Raw genomic sequence first — 17,644 nt, forward strand, 5'->3', positions numbered from 1 at the left:
ATGGACTTGCATGCTCACATGATGACTCTCATTGCTCTCGCATTTGCGAGTTCTCCTCTCTGCCCCAGCTAATCATAGTAGAAGAAACGCTCTCATTGTTTATTCTTACCAACAATTCTTTGCAGGTAACATGGAGGCTTCGTTGCTCGTAGTTCTGCTTCTGGGCTCTTTGACCATCACTCAGGTTGCAGAAGGTAAATAAAGTACTACTGCTATCAAAGATTGCTTGTTACTACCCTCCTACTATCTTCCCTACATAGAGATTACTAACCTCCTACCATCTTCCCTACATAGAGATTACTACCCTCCTACTATCTTCCCTACATAGAGATTACTACCTTACTTACCACGTCCCTCCTACCATCTTCCCTACATAGAGATTACTACCTTACCACGTCCCTCCTACTATCTTCCCTACATAGAGATTACTACCCTCCTACTATCTTCCCTACATAGAGATTACTACCTTACTTACCACGTCCCTCCTACTATCTTCCCTACATAGAGATTACTACCTTACTTACCACGTCCCTCCTACTATCTTCCCTACATAGAGATTACTACCTTACCACGTCCCACCTACTATCTTCCCTACATAGAGATTACTACCTTACTTACCACGTCCCTCCTACTATCTTCCCTACATAGAGATTACTACCTTACCACGTCCCTCCTACTATCTTCCCTACATAGAGATTACTACCTTACTTACCACGTCCCTCCTACCATCTTCCCTACATAGAGATTACTACCTTACTTACCACGTCCCTCCTACTATCTTCCCTACATAGAGATTACTACCTTACTTACCACGTCCCACCTACTATCTTCCCTACATAGAGATTACTACCCTCCTACTATCTTCCCTACATAGAGATTACTACCTTACCATGTCCCTCCTACTATCTTCCCTACATAGAGATTACTACTTTACTTACCACGTCCCTCCTACTATCTTCCCTACATAGAGATTACTACCTTACTTACCACGTCCCTCCTACTATCTTCCCTACATAGAGATTACTACCTTACTTACCACGTCCCACCTACTATCTTCCCTACATAGAGATTACTACCCTCCTACTATCTTCCCTACATAGAGATTACTACCTTACCATGTCCCTCCTACTATCTTCCCTACATAGAGATTACTACCTTACTTACCACGTCCCACCTACTATCTTCCCTACATAGAGATTACTATCTTACTTACCACGTCCCTCCTACTATCTTCCCTACATAGAGATTACTACCTTACCACGTCCCTCCTACTATCTTCCCTACATAGAGATTACTACCTTACCACGTCCCTCCTACTATCTTCCCTACATAGAGATTACTACCTTACCACGTCCCTCCTACTATCTTCCCTACATAGAGATTACTACCTTACTTACCACGTCCCTCCTACCATCTTCCCTACATAGAGATTACTACCTTACTTACCACGTCCCTCCTACTATCTTCCCTACATAGAGATTACTACCTTACTTACCACGTCCCTCCTACTATCTTCCCTACATAGAGATTACTACCTTACTTACCACGTCCCTCCTACTATCTTCCCTACATAGAGATTACTACCTTACTTACCACGTCCCTCCTACTATCTTCCCTACATAGAGATTACTACCTTACTTACCACGTCCCTCCTACTATCTTCCCTACATAGAGATTACTACCTTACTTACCACGTCCCTTCTACTATCTTCCCTACATAGAGATTACTACCTTACTTACCACGTCCCTCCTACTATCTTCCCTACATAGAGATTACTACCTTACTTACCACGTCCCACCTACTATCTTCCCTACATAGAGATTACTACCTTACCACGTCCCTCCTACCATCTTCCCTACATAGAGATTACTACCCTCCTACTATCTTCCCTACATAGAGATTACTACCTTACTTACCACGTCCCTCCTACTATCTTCCCTACATAGAGATTACTACCTTACTTACCACGTCCCTCCTACTATCTTCCCTACATAGAGATTACTACCTTACCACGTCCCTCCTACCATCTTCCCTACATAGAGATTACTACCTTACTTACCACATCCCTCCTACTATCTTCCCTACATAGAGATTACTACCTTACCACGTCCCTCCTACCATCTTCCCTACATAGAGATTACTACCTTACTTACCACGTCCCTCCTACTATCTTCCCTACATAGAGATTACTACCTTACTTACCACGTCCCTCCTACTATCTTCCCTACATAGAGATTACTACCTTACTTACCACGTCCCTCCTACTATCTTCCCTACATAGAGATTACTACCTTACATACCACGTCCCTCCTACTATCTTCCCTACATAGAGATTACTACCTTACCACGTCCCTCCTACTATCTTCCCTACATAGAGATTACTACCTTACTTACCACGTCCCTCCTACTATCTTCCCTACATAGAGATTACTACCTTACCATGTCCCTCCTACTATCTTCCCTACATAGAGATTACTACCTTACTTACCACGTCCCTCCTACCATCTTCCCTACATAGAGATTACTACCTTACTTACCACGTCCCTCCTACTATCTTCCCTACATAGAGATTACTACCTTACTTACCACGTCCCTCCTACCATCTTCCCTACATAGAGATTACTACCTTACTTACCACGTCCCTCCTACTATCTTCCCTACATAGAGATTACTACCTTACTTACCACGTCCCTCCTACTATCTTCCCTACATAGAGATTACTACCTTACTTACCACGTCCCTCCTACTATCTTCCCTACATAGAGATTACTACCTTACTTACCACGTCCCACCTACTATCTTCCCTACATAGAGATTACTACCTTACATACCACGTCCCTCCTACTATCTTCCCTACATAGAGATTACTACCTTACTTACCACGTCCCTCCTACCATCTTCCCTACATAGAGATTACTACCTTACTTACCACGTCCCTCCTACTATCTTCCCTACATAGAGATTACTACCTTACTTACCACGTCCCTCCTACTATCTTCCCTACATAGAGATTACTACCTTACCACGTCCCTCCTACTATCTTCCCTACATAGAGATTACTACCTTACCACGTCCCTCCTACTATCTTCCCTACATAGAGATTACTACCTTACATACCATGTCCCTCCTACTATCTTCCCTACATAGAGATTACTACCTTACTTACCACGTCCCTCCTACTATCTTCCCTACATAGAGATTACTACCTTACTTACCACGTCCCTCCTACTATCTTCCCTACATAGAGATTACTACCTTACTTACCACGTCCCTCCTACTATCTTCCCTACATAGAGATTACTACCTTACTTACCACGTCCCTCCTACCATCTTCCCTACATAGAGATTACTACCTTACTTACCACGTCCCTCCTACTATCTTCCCTACATAGAGACTACTACCTTACTTACCACGTCCCTCCTACTATCTTCCCTACATAGAGATTACTACCTTACTTACCACGTCCCTCCTACTATCTTCCCTACATAGAGATTACTACCTTACATACCATGTCCCTCCTACTATCTTCCCTACATAGAGATTACTACCTTACTTACCACGTCCCTCCTACTATCTTCCCTACATAGAGATTACTACCTTACTTACCACGTCCCTCCTACTATCTTCCCTACATAGAGATTACTACCTTACATACCATGTCCCTCCTACTATCTTCCCTACATAGAGATTACTACCTTACTTACCACGTCCCTCCTACTATCTTCCCTACATAGAGATTACTACCTTACATACCACGTCCCTCCTACTATCTTCCCTACATAGAGATTACTACCTTACTTACCACGTCCCTCCTACTATCTTCCCTACATAGAGATTACTACCTTACTTACCACGTCCCTCCTACTATCTTCCCTACATAGAGATTACTACCTTACTTACCACGTCCCTCCTACTATCTTCCCTACATAGAGATTACTATCTTACTTACCACGTCCCTCCTACTATCTTCCCTACATAGAGATTACTACCTTACTTACCACGTCCCTCCTACTATCTTCCCTACATAGAGATTACTACCTTACCACGTCCCACCTACTATCTTCCCTACATAGAGATTACTACCTTACTTACCACGTCCCTCCTACTATCTTCCCTACATAGAGATTACTACCTTACCACGTCCCTCCTACTATCTTCACTACATAGAGATTACTACCTTACTTACCACGTCCCTCCTACTATCTTCCCTACATAGAGATTACTACCTTACCACGTCCCTCCTACTATCTTCACTACATAGAGATTACTACCTTACTTACCACGTCCCTCCTACTATCTTCCCTACATAGAGATTACTACCTTACTTACCACGTCCCTCCTACTATCTTCCCTACATAGAGATTACTACCTTACTTACCACGTCCCTCCTACTATCTTCCCTACATAGAGATTACTACCTTACTTACCACGTCCCTCCTACTATCTTCCCTACATAGAGATTACTACCTTACCACGTCCCTCCTACTATCTTCCCTACATAGAGATTACTACCTTACTTACCACGTCCCTCCTACTATCTTCCCTTCATAGAGATTACTACCTTACTTACCACATCCCTCCTACTATCTTCCCTACATAGAGATTACTACCTTACATACCACGTCCCTCCTACTATCTTCCCTACATAGAGATTACTACCTTACTTACCACGTCCCTCCTACTATCTTCCCTACATAGAGATTACTACCTTACTTACCACGTCCCTCCTACTATCTTCCCTACATAGAGATTACTACCTTACCACGTCCCTCCTACTATCTTCCCTACATAGAGATTACTACCTTACTTACCACGTCCCTCCTACCATCTTCCCTACATAGAGATTACTACCTTACTTACCACGTCCCTCCTACTATCTTCCCTACATAGAGATTACTACCTTACTTACCACGTCCCTCCTACTATCTTCCCTACATAGAGATTACTACCCTCCTACTATCTTCCCTACATAGAGATTACTACCCTCCTACTATCTTCCCTACATAGAGATTACTACCTTACTTACCACGTCCCTCCTACTCAGTAGCCCAATTATTACCCTCCTTGTACAAGGCCATATCTACTACTACCCACCTCAGAGAGGCCTAGTCAATATTGTTTTTTCTTCCCTACACACCGAGTATTACCATCCTTCCTTCTCAGAGAGCATTATTACCCCCCCTGCACACATAGCTACAGTATAGTGGCCCCCCGCAGAGTATTTTATTGCCCCTCCCTCCCCCATCTATCACTCTGAGTAACGATTGGTCTTGCACCCATGTTTCCTTTTGCTCTAGGTAGTAAGTCACGGAGTAGTTGCCCCCCCGGATGGTTCTTTTACAAGGCGAACTGTTATGGATTTTTCCGATACCCGCTAAGCTGGTCTGAGGCCGAGGTAAGGCGTTGCTCATAACGCTCCATTTGTTCCTATTACTCTAAATACTACCCTAGGCTCCTCCTCCTTGGCACCACATTGCTGTCACGTGATGGAAAATGGAAGAGGGTTGAGTATGAGCCGAGTATTAATCCGGGGATGTCCCAGGTGGAAGGGGGTGAGCTGTGCCAGAGACCTACAGAATGGTGGGCAGGAGCATCCCCCAGGGGCCACATCTACACTCTGCACAGCTTCCCCCAGGGGCCACATCTACACTCTGCACAGCTTCCCCCAGGGGCCACATCTACACTCTGCACAGCTTCCCCCAGGGGCCACATCTACACTCTGCACAGCTTCCCCCAGGGGCCACATCTACACTCTGCACAGCTTCCCCTAGGGGCCACATCTACACTCTGCACAGCTTCCCCCAGGGGCCACATCTACACTCTGCACAGCTTCCCCCAGGGGCCACATCTACACTCTGCACAGCTTCCCCTAGGGGCCACATCTACACTCTGCACAGCTTCCCCCAGGGGCCACATCTACACTCTGCACAGCTTCCCCCAGGGGCCACATCTACACTCTGCACAGCTTCCCCTAGGGGCCACATCTACACTCTGCACAGCTTCCCCCAGGGGCCACATCTACACTCTGCACAGCTTCCCCTAGGGGCCACATCTACACTCTGCACAGCTTCCCCCAGGGGCCACATCTACACTCTGCACAGCTTCCCCTAGGGGCCACATCTACACTCTGCACAGCTTCCCCCAGGGGCCACATCTACACTCTGCACAGCTTCCCCTAGGGGCCACATCTACACTCTGCACAGCTTCCCCCAGGGGCCACATCCTGCACAGCTTCCCCCAGCGGCCACATCTACACTCTGCACAGCTTCCCCCAGGGGCCACATCCTGCACAGCATCCACCAGGGGTCACATCTACACTCTGCACAGCTTCCCCCAGGGGCCACATCCTGCACAGCTTCCCCCAGCGGCCACATCTACACTCTGCACAGCTTCCCCCAGGGGCCACATCCTGCACAGCATCCACCAGGGGTCACATCTACACTCTGCACAGCATCCCCCAGGGTCCACGTCTACAACATGCTAGGCCTCACCCAGGGGTCACATCTTAGTTTATTACCCAGATAGATGTGCACTGTACTTTACACTGACACTAAAATATTGGCTCCCCAGATGTTTGGGGGACAATTGCTTTTTAAAAGGAGGCTGTTTTATTATTGGTTGGTCCTTCCAGTAGAATTTCCCCAGGGTGACAACGATGTTCTTTCTGCAGGAAATCACACAGCAGTATTGTCACCTCTGTACAGTCTTAGATTAACTTGTAGTTTTATGACTGAGGAAATGACAAACAAAACCAAAGTCAGGCTAACACCCCCCCCATATTGTCTATATGGTCTTGCCCTCCTCAGGGGTGGAAGTAGATGGGGAGGGACCCCATAATAATGATTAGCAGGCCTCTCTGACCAGTGCCACCTTCTGTCTTCACAGTTTGACTGCCAGTCATATGGACATGGAGCACATCTGGCCTCCATTATGGATTCTGCTGAAGCCGATATCGTTGCCTCCCACATCTCTGCCTACCAGAAGAACCAGCCAGTGTGGATCGGACTTCATGACCCTGAGCAGGTGAGAGGAAAGAGGTCTATGGAGAGAGGCCTGGGATGAGAGGAAAGAGGTCTATGGAGAGAGGCCTGGGATGAGAGGAGAGAGGTCTATGGAGAGAGGCCTGGGATGAGAGGGGTCTATGGAGAAAGGCCTGGGATGAGAGGTCTATGGAGAGAGGCCTGGGATGAGAGGAGAGAGGTCTATGGAGAGAGGCCTGGGATGAGAGGAGAGAGGTCTATGGAGAGAGGCCTGGGATGAGAGGAGAGAGGTCTATGGAGAGAGGCCTGGGATGAGAGGGGTCTATGGAGAGAGGCCTGGGATGAGAGGGGTCTATGGAGAGAGGCCTGGGATGAGAGGAGAGAGGTCTATGGAGAGAGGCCTGAGATGAGAGGAGAGAGGTCTATGGAGAGAGGCCTGGGATGAGAGGAGATAGGTCTATGGAGAGAGGCCTGGGATGAGAGGAGAGAGGTCTATGGAGAGAGGCCTGGGATGAGAGGGGTCTATGGAGTGAGGCCTGGGATGAGAGGAGAGGGGTCTATGGAGAGAGGCCTGGGATGAGAGGGGTCTATGGAGAGAGGCCTGGGATGAGAGGGGTCTATGGAGAGAGGTCTATGGAGAGAGGCCTGGGATGAGAGGGGTCTATGGAGAGAGGTCTATGGAGAGAGGCCTGGGATGAGGGGGGTCTATGGAGAGAGGCCTGGGATGAGAGGAGAGAGGCCTGGGATGAGAGGAGACAGGTCTATGGAGAGAGGCCTGGGATGAGAGGAGAGAGGTCTATGGAGAGAGGCCTGGGATGAGAGGGGTCTATGGAGAGAGGCCTGGGATGATAGGAGAGAGGTCTATGGAGAGAGGCCTGGGATGAGAGGAGAGAGGCCTGGGATGAGAGGAGAGAGGTCTGGAGTGAGAGGTCCATGGTGAGAGATCTATGGTGGGAGGAGAGAGGTCCATGGAGGGATTTGTGAGGATAGAGGTCGAAGGTGAGAGATCCGTGGTGGAAGGAGATAGATCTATTGTTGGTGGACAGAGGTCTATGGTGAGAGATCCGTGGTGGAATAATAGAGGGCTATGGAGAGAGATCTGTGGTGGAATAAGAGAGGTCCATGGAGAGAGATCTGTAGTGGAAGGAGAGAGGTCCATGGAGAGAGATCTGTGGTGGAATAAGAGAGGTCCATGGAGAGAGATCTGTGGTGGAATAGGAGAGGTCCATGGAGAGAGATCTGTGGTGGAATAAGAGAGGTCCATGGAGAGAGATCTGTGGTGGAATAAGAGAGGTCCATGGAGAGAGATCTGTGGTGGAAGGAGAGAGGTCCATGGAGAGAGATCTGTGGTGGAAGGAGAGAGGTCCATGGAGAGAGATCTGTGGTGAGAGGAGAGAGGTCCATGGAGAGAGATCTGTGGTGGAAGGAGAGAGGTCCATGGAGAGAGATCTGTGATGGAATAAGAGAGGTCCATGGAGAGAGATCTGTGGTGGAATAAGAGAGGTCCATGGAGAGAGATCTGTAGTGGAAGGAGAGAGGTCCATGGAGAGAGATCTGTGGTGGAAGGAGAGAGGTCCATGGAGAGAGATCTGTGGTGGAAGGAGAGAGGTCCATGGAGAGAGATCTGTGGTGAGAGGAGAGAGGTCCATGGAGAGAGATCTGTGGTGAGAGGAGAGAGGTCCATGGAGAGAGATCTGTGGTGGAAGGAGAGAGGTCCATGGAGAGAGATCTGTGGTGAGAGGAGAGAGGTCCATGGAGAGAGATCTGTGGTGAGAGGAGAGAGGTCAATGGTGATAGGTCCGTGGTAGGAGGTCCATGGTGGAAGGAGAGAGGTCTATGGTAGGAGGTCCATGGTGGAAGGAGAGAGGTCTATGGTGAGAGGTCCATGGTGGAAGGAGAGAGGTCTATGGTGAGAGGTCCATGGTGGAAGGAGAGAGGTCTATGGTGAGAGGTCCATGGTGGAAGGAGAGAGGTCCATGGAGAGAGATCTGTGGTGGAAGGAGAGAGGTCCATGGAGAGAGATCTGTGGTGAGAGGGGAGAGGTCCATGGTGATAGGTCCGTGGTAGGAGGTCCATGGTGGAAGGAGAGAGGTCTATGGTGAGAGGTCCATGGTGGAAGGAGAGAGGTCTATGGTGAGAGGTCCATGGTGAGAGATCCATGGTGAGAGGTCCATGGTGGAAGGAGAGAGGTCCATGGTGAGAGGTCCATGGTGAGAGGTCCATGGTGGATAATTCAGGAACACTATGTGGCATACAGCACTAGGATTGGTAGAGCAGTGCCACGGAAGAAGCCTCCAAAGAAAGTCTAAATGTGGAGGAAAAGGGGAAGGGAGTAAACATTGGGTCACCCATCAATGGTAGGGAAGGATTTGGATGTGAGAAGAGACTGAGTGGTCAATAAAACGATTTCAGGAGAGAAGTCACACACACATTAGCCCGCCCTTGTGAATTCGATCTTGCTTGGTGCGTTGATTTCCTCTGATCGGCAGCTCCATCTAGTGCCCATAATGTGGTATTTTTCTGGTTGAGGTATTTCTGGAAGACATTTCTGGGTGAATACCAAAGTCTATTTTAGAATTAGACCCCTGGGTGAGTCCCACAGAGGAGCCGTATTCTGGGGGTTCAGATCACCATGTGACCGGAATGTTGAGGGTTCCTGGGACAGGACCTTCCTGCGCGCTGATCGGATCTCTCTAAATGTTCATCGTTTCTCTGTAGAACGGTCGCTGGAAGTGGAACGACGGCTCCATGTACAATTACCGATCCTGGTTGCCGGGTCAGCCGGACAGTTATAAGAAGGAAGAATACTGCGGAGAGCTGTCCTGTATAGAGAGTATGTATATGACGGGGGGCACCTGGGTGGGGGGATGTCCTGTATAGAGAGTATGTATATGACGGGGGGCACCTGGGTGGGGGGATGTCCTGTATAGAGAGTATGTATATGACGGGAGCACCTGGGTGGGGGGATGTCCTGTATAGAGAGTATGTATATGACGGGGGAACCTGGGTGGGGGGGATTGTCCTGTATAGAGAGTATGTATATAATGGGGGGCACCTGGGGGGGGATTGTCCTGTATAGAGAGTATGTATATGATGGGGGGCACCTGGGGGGGGATGTGCTGTATAGAGAGTATGTATATGACGGGGGGCACCTGGGTGGGGGGAGGATTGTCCTGTATAGAGAGTATGTATATGATGGGGGGCACGTCCTGTATAGAGAGTATGTATATGTCGGGGGGCACCTGGGTGGGGGGGCTGTCCTGTATAGAGAGTATGTATATGACGGGGGGCACCTGGGGGGGATGTCCTGTATAGAGAGTATGTATATGACGGGGGCACCTGGGTGGGGGGAGGATTGTCCTGTATAGAGAGTATGTATATGACGGGGGGTACCTGGGAGGGGGGCCTGTCCTGTATAGAGAGTATGCATATGATGGGGGCCACCTGGGCGGGGGGCCATTTTTGGGGGGCTCCGATTACCAGACTTTCGTACTTCTGAGGACTTGGGGAATAAATCCTGCAGGAAGGATGTAGGGTGGTAACCAGACGCACCAATCACACGGAAGGCCACCATTTGAAGGGGGTTGTGAAATACGAATAAAGATTGTTATATAGAACAGGGCAGCCAGAGGGCTCCCATGTGACCCGGAGTTCTATACAGGGGGGGGGGGGGGGTTATAGGGAAATCCCATTGGCTGGATCACTTCCAATACGCAGCAAAGGCGCCCGATAACCGCGGTCAGTGGTAACGACAATCTCTCTTTTACAGAGTTCCTAAAGTGGAATGACAGCAACTGCCGGCTGGCCAAACAATACTTGTGCAAATACAAACCGTGATCCCACCGGACCACAGAGGGTGCTCCATGTGCCGGACGTCAGCTGAGATCATCCATCATCAATAGTCCTCTATGGTCATCAATAGTCCTCTATGGTCATCAATAATCCTCTATGGTCATCAATAATCCTCTATGGTCATCAATAATCATCTATGGTCATCAATAAATATCTATGGTCATCAATAATCCTCTATGGTCATCAATAATCATCTATGGTCATCAATAAATATCTATGGTCATCAATGGTCATCTATAGTCATCAATGGGCCTCTATGGTCATCAATGGGCCTCTATGGTCATCAATAGTCATCAATGGGCCTCTATGGGCCTCTATGGTCATCAATGGTCATCTATAGTCATCAATGGGCCTCTATGGTCATCAATGGGCCTCTATAGTCATCAGTGATCATCTATAGTCATCAATGGGCCTCTATGGTCATTAATGGGCCTATATGCTCATCAATGGGCCTCTATAGTCATCAATGATGATCTACAGTCATCAATGGGCCTCTATGCTCATCAATGGGCCTCTATAGTCATCAATGATGATCTACAGTCATCAATGGGCCTCTATGGTCATCAATGGGCCTCTATGGTCATCAATGGTCATCTATAGTCATCAATGGGCCTCTATGGTCATCAATGGGCCTCTATAGTCATCATTGGTCATTTTTAGTCATCAATGGGCCTCTATGGTCATCAATGGTCCTCTATGGTCATCAATGTTCCTCTATAGTCATCAATGGGCCTCTATGGTCATCAATGGTCATCTATAGTCATCAATGGGCCTCTATAGTCATCAATGGGCCTCTATAGTCATCAATGGGCCTCTATGGTCATCTATAGTCATCAATGGGCATCTATGGTCATTAATGGGCCTATATGGTCATCAATGGTCCTATATGGTCATCAATGTGCCTCTATGGTCATCAATGGGCCTCTATAGTCATCAATGGGCCTCTATGGTCATCAATGGTCCTCTATGGTTATCAATGGTCCTCTATGGTCATCAACAGGCCTCTTTGGTCATCAATGGGCCTCTATAGTCACCAATGGGCCTCTATGGTCATCAATGGTCCTCTATGGTCATCAATGGGCCTCTATGGTCATCAATGGGCCTCTATGGTCATCAATGGGCCTCTTTGGTCATCAATGGGCCTCTATGGTCATCAATGGGCCTCTATAGTCATCAGTGATCATCTATAGTCATCAATGGGCCTCTATGGTCATCAATGGGCCTCTATAGTCATCAATGGGCCTCTATGGTCATCAATGGTCCTCTATGGTTATCAATGGGCCTCTTTGGTCACCAATGGGCCTCTATGGTCATCAATGGTCCTCTATGGTCATCAATGGGCCTCTTTGGTCATCAATGGGCCTCTATAGTCATCAATAGGGATGAGCCGAACATACCCGGGTTCGGTTCGCACCAGAACGTTTGAACAGACCGCGGGTTAGCGCGAACATTTAGAACCCCATTGAAGTCTATGGGACTCGAACGTTCGAATTCAAAAACGCTCATTTTAAAGACCAATATTCAATTTAATGTTGGAAAGCGTCTTTCAGCGATTTTAAAGATGTTTAAAGTGAAAAAAAAAAGAAAAGAAAAATTCCTTCAAATATCACACCTGCTGTGTGTCTGTAGTGGCACGTGTTTAGAAATGTCCCGGCACAACATGAAATTATTATAAGAACAAAGTAATTTAATACTGCTTGCGCACGAGCTGTGTGGCAACAATATCTCGATTATTTTAGGGGTGGTGGGGGGGCCATTATTTTTTTGTGAAAGCAAAATTGTAGAAAAAAAGGGCACCCCTCAAACATACTGTAATTGGAGCGCAACAAAGAGCCACGTGCAAAGTATTGCATCAAAAATTGTTATCAGGCGCCCCTGTTACACAGGCCTTAGGCACTGGTGGCGGAGCACAGAAAAACAAAATTTCTTACTAGCTATCAGCAAGAAAAGTGAGGAGGAGAAGGATATTCCATCAGCAGCATAACAGGACAGTCAGGCCTCGTACACACGACAGAGTTTCTCGGCAGAATTCACCGAGAAACTCGGTCAAACCCGGATTCTGCCGAGAAACTCTGTCGTCTGTACACTTTTGGCCCGATGGAGCCGCCGAGGAACTCGTCGAGAAAATAGAGAACATGTTCTCTATTTTCTCGTTGTTCTATGGGAGAAGGCGGCCCGCCGAGCTCCTCGGCGGCTTCATCCCTGAACTAGACGAGGAACTCGACGTGTTTGGCACGTCGAGTTCCTCGGCCGTGTGTACGGGGCCTCACTCAGCATCAGCAGTCTCAAAGGGATCTGACATTTCAACACAAAATTCTTATTCAGTAACATCAGCATCAGGTGATTGGTAGCTGGTGTTGATCCAAGCCTGATTCATTTTGATGAAGGTCAGTCGATCAACAGAGTCGGTGGAGAGGCGCACCCTGTGATCGGTCACAAAGCCTCCAGCAGCACTGAATGTGCGTTCTGAAAGAACATTGGATGCAGGGCAAGCCAGTAGCTCAATTGCGTACTGTGCAAGCTCTGGCCAGTGATCCATCCTCAAGACCCAGTAAGCCAGAGGATTTTTCGTGGGGAAGGTGTCCAAGTCGGATCTTGCCCCTAGGTATTCCCGGACCATGTAAAGCAGACGCTGGCGATGGTTGCTGGAACCGGTCATACCTTAGGGCTGCGGACTAAAAAATTGTCTGAACGCATCGGTCAGACAGCCACCTTCTCCACCGCTCCTTCTCTGACTCACCGAAGCCTCAGCAACACGTTGTCCAGGACCAGGTTTTGGTAATCCCCCCGGTTCTGGGAACGCGTTGCACAGACCCTTCTGCAAGGCCTCCCGCAGAAGTTTCATCTTCTGCTCCCTCTGCGATGGCAACATAAGTTCCGCTACCTTACTCTTGTAACGTGGATCAAGGAGAGTTGGCAGCCAGTAATGATCCCTCTCCTTGATAGCACGTACACGAGGATCCTTACGCAGGCTTTGCAGGATCAGGGAGGCCATGCAGCGTAGGTTTGCAGAGGCATTCAGGGCAGAGTCCTCTGGGTCACTGAGGACGACAGGATCCGCAGCCACCTCATCCCAGCCACGTAAAAGTCCACGTGTTCCTTGGGACTGTAAATGATCCCTTGAAGACTGCTGCTGCTGATGCTGAGTGCTAGGCTCCACCTCCATGCTGCTGATACAATCATCCTCCTCCTCCTCATCCTCCTCTTGCTGTGTGCTAGGTGGGCAAGCAGGAACAGTGTCTGGATAAAGGGGGCCTTGAGAGGTAAGGAAGTCCTCCTCTTCCTCCCTCTGTTCTGCCTCAAGGGCCCTGTCCATTATTCCACGTAGGGTGTGCTCCAACATGTGAATAAGCGGGACAGTCTCACTGATGCATGCACTGTCACTGCTCACCATCCTCGTGGCCTCCTCAAATGGTGACAGGACAGTGCATGCATCCCTGATCAAGGCCCACTGGCGTGGTGAAAAAAAACCAAGCTCCCCTGACCCAGTTCTGCTGCCATATTGGCACAGGTACTCATTGATGGCCCTCTGCTGCGTGTGCAGCCGCTGCAGCATGGCCAACGTAGAGTTCCATCTGGTGGGCATGTCACAGATTAGGCGGTTCTTGGGCAGGTTGTATTCCCTCTGGAGGTCTGTCAGCCGAGCAGTGGCATTGTATGACCTTCGGAAATGCACACAGACTTTCCTGGCCTGCTTCAGGACATCCTGTAAGCCCGGGTACCTGCCCAAGAACCGCTGCACCACCAAATTCAGAACATGAGCAAAACAGGGCACATGGGTGAGTTTTTCCTGTCGCAGGGCAGAGAGGAGGTTGGTGCCATTATCGCTGACCACCATTCCAGGCTTCAGCTGGCGTGGCGTCAACCACCTCTGAGCCTGCCCCTGCAGAGCTGAAAGAACCTCTTCCCCAGTGTGGCTCCTGTCTCCCAAGCACACCAGCTCTAGCACCGCATGGCATCTCTTGGGCTGCATTCCTGCGTAGCCCCTCGTACGCCTACGGAGCACGGCTGGTTCTGAGGAAACATCACCACAGGAAGAGGCCACAGAGGAAAAGAAGAGGAGGGGGTGGAGGAGAGAGGTGTGTCACAAGCAGTAGTAGTGTTTTGGAGGCGTGGTGGCGGAACAACCTCCAAAACTACTGTACCTTGCCCTGCGTTCTTCCCAGCTGCCAGCAGAGTCACCCAATGGGCTGTAAAAGACAGGTAACGTCCCTGTCCATGCCTGCTGGACCATGAGTCAGCGGTAAGATGCACCTTACCACTGACCGCCCTGTCCAGCGAGGCATGGACATTGCCTTCCACATGTTGGTAGAGAGCCGGAATCGCCTTCCGTGAGAAAAAGTGGCGTTTGGGTACTTGCCACTGAGGTACTGCACATTCCACAAACTCACGAATGGGGGCAGAATCTACCAACTGAAAAGGTAGCAGTTGAAGTGCTAGCAATTTCGCTAAGCTAGCATTCAACCGCTGGGCATGTGGATGGCTGGGAGCGTACTTCTTTCGGTGCTGCAGCAGCTGGGGCAGGGAAATTTGTCTGGTACTATCAGTAGATTGCCCGCATGTACTACTAGGTTGTGACACACCTATTTCTACACCTTCAGTGCAGGCTTCAGAGAGGACTGGGGGTCTAGTGGGGTTGGAGGTCACAGAAGGGCAAGGGGAGGTCCGCTTTGGTCTTTGGTGTGGGTCTTTCTGGTATGCTTGCCAATGAGCTGCATGGCAGCTCGACATATGTCTGGACAAACATGTGGTGCCCAAGCGGGTGTTGTTTTGGCCACGCGAGATACGCTTGAGACATATGTTGCAAATAGCAAAGGTACGATCTGATGGACAGGTTTCAAAAAAGGCCCACACCAAAGAACTTTTGCTGTACCGTTCAGACACAGCAGCGCCATGCACAAGCGTAGATGTGCGATGTAAAGCAGTTGGTGTGCCCTTAACCTGACCCCTGGAGGGCATCCTGCCTCTTTGGAGATGTGCCTGTGCCTCGTCCTCCTCCTATCAGGCACCCAGGTAGAGTCAGTGACCTCATCATCCCATCTCTCCTCATCACTGTCGAAAACCTGGCAGTATGCTCCAGCTGGGGGAACATCACTCCCAGATTGTTGTCCCTCTCTGCCACCCCCTCTCCCTGGGCTCACATCAATGCCTTCCTCTATCTGTGTTCCATCATCGGAGTCTTCAAAACGCTGCGCATCTTCATGCAGCATGTACCCAACACTGTGTTGAAACAGTTCGGGGGACTCCTCAGGAGGACACGGTGGGACTAGGGAAGGATTGTGTGATCCCATTGTGCAGAGGGTAGAGGACGCCTTGGCAGCTGCTTTGCCAGACAAACTAAGATCAGTCTGTGTGAGAGAGGATGAGGAGGATGAGGACGGCTTGGTCATCCACTCAACTAATTTCTCTGCATGTTGAGGCTCAACACGGCCAGCTCCCGAAAAGAAGGACGAGCGGCCACGGCCACGTGCTGAAGAGGATGCACCACATCCATCACCAGCGTTGCCTCTAGATGCAGAGCCTGCTTGCCCTCGTGACTCTCTGCCTCTCTTTGTCCTTCCAAACATTTTAATGCGTTCAGGAGTAAATAAACAACACACGTGCACTTACAGTAAATGCGATTGCGAAAAACGTGCGATTAAAGAGCAAAATTGCACTTACAGTAAATGCGCTTACGTGCGATTAAAGAGCAAAATTGCACTTACAGTAAACGCGCTTACGTGCGATTAAAGAGCAAACTTGCACTTACAGTAAATGCGCTTACGTGCGATTAACCACTTCCAGCTGCTGCCACAACCGAGGTATCAATCTTTAGTGTGCGCGGTCTGGTAAACGATAACGGCGGTCTCCGCGGCGAGATCGCCGTTATCGGTGGCGGGAGAGGGGCCCCCCCCCTCCCGCCGCTCTCCCGTGCCCTCCGCCGCTTACCGGAGCCGTCGGTAGCGGCGGAGGAGATCGCGACTGTTCAGCAGCTGAGCGGGGACGAGACTGAAGGAAAAATCTCCTTCGCCCGTCCCCATAGCTCTGCTGGGCGGAAGTGACGTCAAAACGCCAGTCCCGCCCAGCCTCTTAAAGAGACAATTTTTTTTTTTGTCATTTGAAAAAATGACATTTCCAAATTTTTTTTTTTTTTTTTGCATTTAAGCCCAAATATGAGATCTGATGTCTTTTTGACCCCAGATCTCATATTTAAGAGGACCTGTCATGCTTTTTTCTATTACAAGGGATGTTTACATTCCTTGTAATAGGAATAAAAGTGATCAATTTTTTATTTTATTTTTTTCAGTGTAAAAAGTAATAAAATAAATAAAACTAAATATGAAAACAAAATTTTTTTTTTTTTAAAGCGCCCCGTCCTGACGAGCTCGCGCGCAGAAGCGAACGCATATGCGAGTAGCGCCCGCATATGAAAACAGTGTTCAAATCACACAAGTGAGGTATCGCCGCGATCGTTAGAGCGAGAGCAATAATTCTAACCCTAGGCCTACTCTGTAGCTCAAAAAATGCAATCTCTAGAATTTTTTAAACATCGCCTATCGAGATTTTTAAGGGTAAAAGTTTGACGCCATGCCACGAGCGGGCGCAATTTTTAAGCGTGACATGTTGGGTATCATTTTACTCGGCGTAACATTATCTTTCACAATATATAAAAAAATTGGGCCAAATTTATTGTTGTCTTATTTTTTAATTCAAAAAAGTGATTTTTTTCCAAAAAAAGTGCGCTTGTAAGACCGCTGCGCAAACACGGTGTGACAAAAAGTATTGCAATGACCACTATTTTATTCTCTAGGGTGTTAGAAAAAAAATATA

At 48.7% G+C, this 17,644-nt stretch overlaps 1 protein-coding gene and 2 long non-coding RNA genes across 4 annotated transcripts in view; 1 reads left to right on the forward strand and 2 right to left on the reverse strand.

The window, feature by feature from the left end:
* REG4 (regenerating family member 4) overlaps positions 1–11,061 on the forward strand; it is a 51,700-nt gene extending 40,639 nt beyond the window's left edge. Inside the window, exons 3-7 of the mRNA XM_040355459.1 lie at positions 126–194; positions 5,300–5,397; positions 6,888–7,025; positions 9,701–9,815; positions 10,752–11,061. Coding sequence (XP_040211393.1) covers positions 131–194; positions 5,300–5,397; positions 6,888–7,025; positions 9,701–9,815; positions 10,752–10,819 — 483 coding nt within the window. The 5' untranslated portion in view covers positions 126–130 and the 3' untranslated portion in view covers positions 10,820–11,061. The remainder of the gene's footprint in view (positions 1–125; positions 195–5,299; positions 5,398–6,887; positions 7,026–9,700; positions 9,816–10,751) is intronic.
* LOC120941779 lies at positions 940–3,394 on the reverse strand. Of its 2 annotated transcripts, none has more exons than XR_005749597.1 (3): positions 2,873–3,394; positions 1,909–2,435; positions 940–1,780 (listed from the first exon to the last, which is right to left on the reverse strand). It is a non-coding gene; the product is annotated as an uncharacterized LOC120941779 (long non-coding RNA). The 2 variants fall into 2 exon arrangements; XR_005749596.1 differs by having other exon boundaries at positions 2,775–3,394.
* Positions 3,404–5,149, reverse strand: LOC120941778. Its single transcript, XR_005749595.1, has 4 exons — positions 4,805–5,149; positions 4,564–4,759; positions 4,056–4,469; positions 3,404–4,010 (listed from the first exon to the last, which is right to left on the reverse strand). It is a non-coding gene; the product is annotated as an uncharacterized LOC120941778 (long non-coding RNA).
* Positions 11,062–17,644: the final 6,583 nt, after the last annotated feature.

Source organism: Rana temporaria, chromosome 5 (genome assembly GCF_905171775.1).
Source record: "Rana temporaria chromosome 5, aRanTem1.1, whole genome shotgun sequence".
In the NCBI taxonomy this organism is placed as follows: Eukaryota; Metazoa; Chordata; class Amphibia; order Anura; family Ranidae; genus Rana; species Rana temporaria.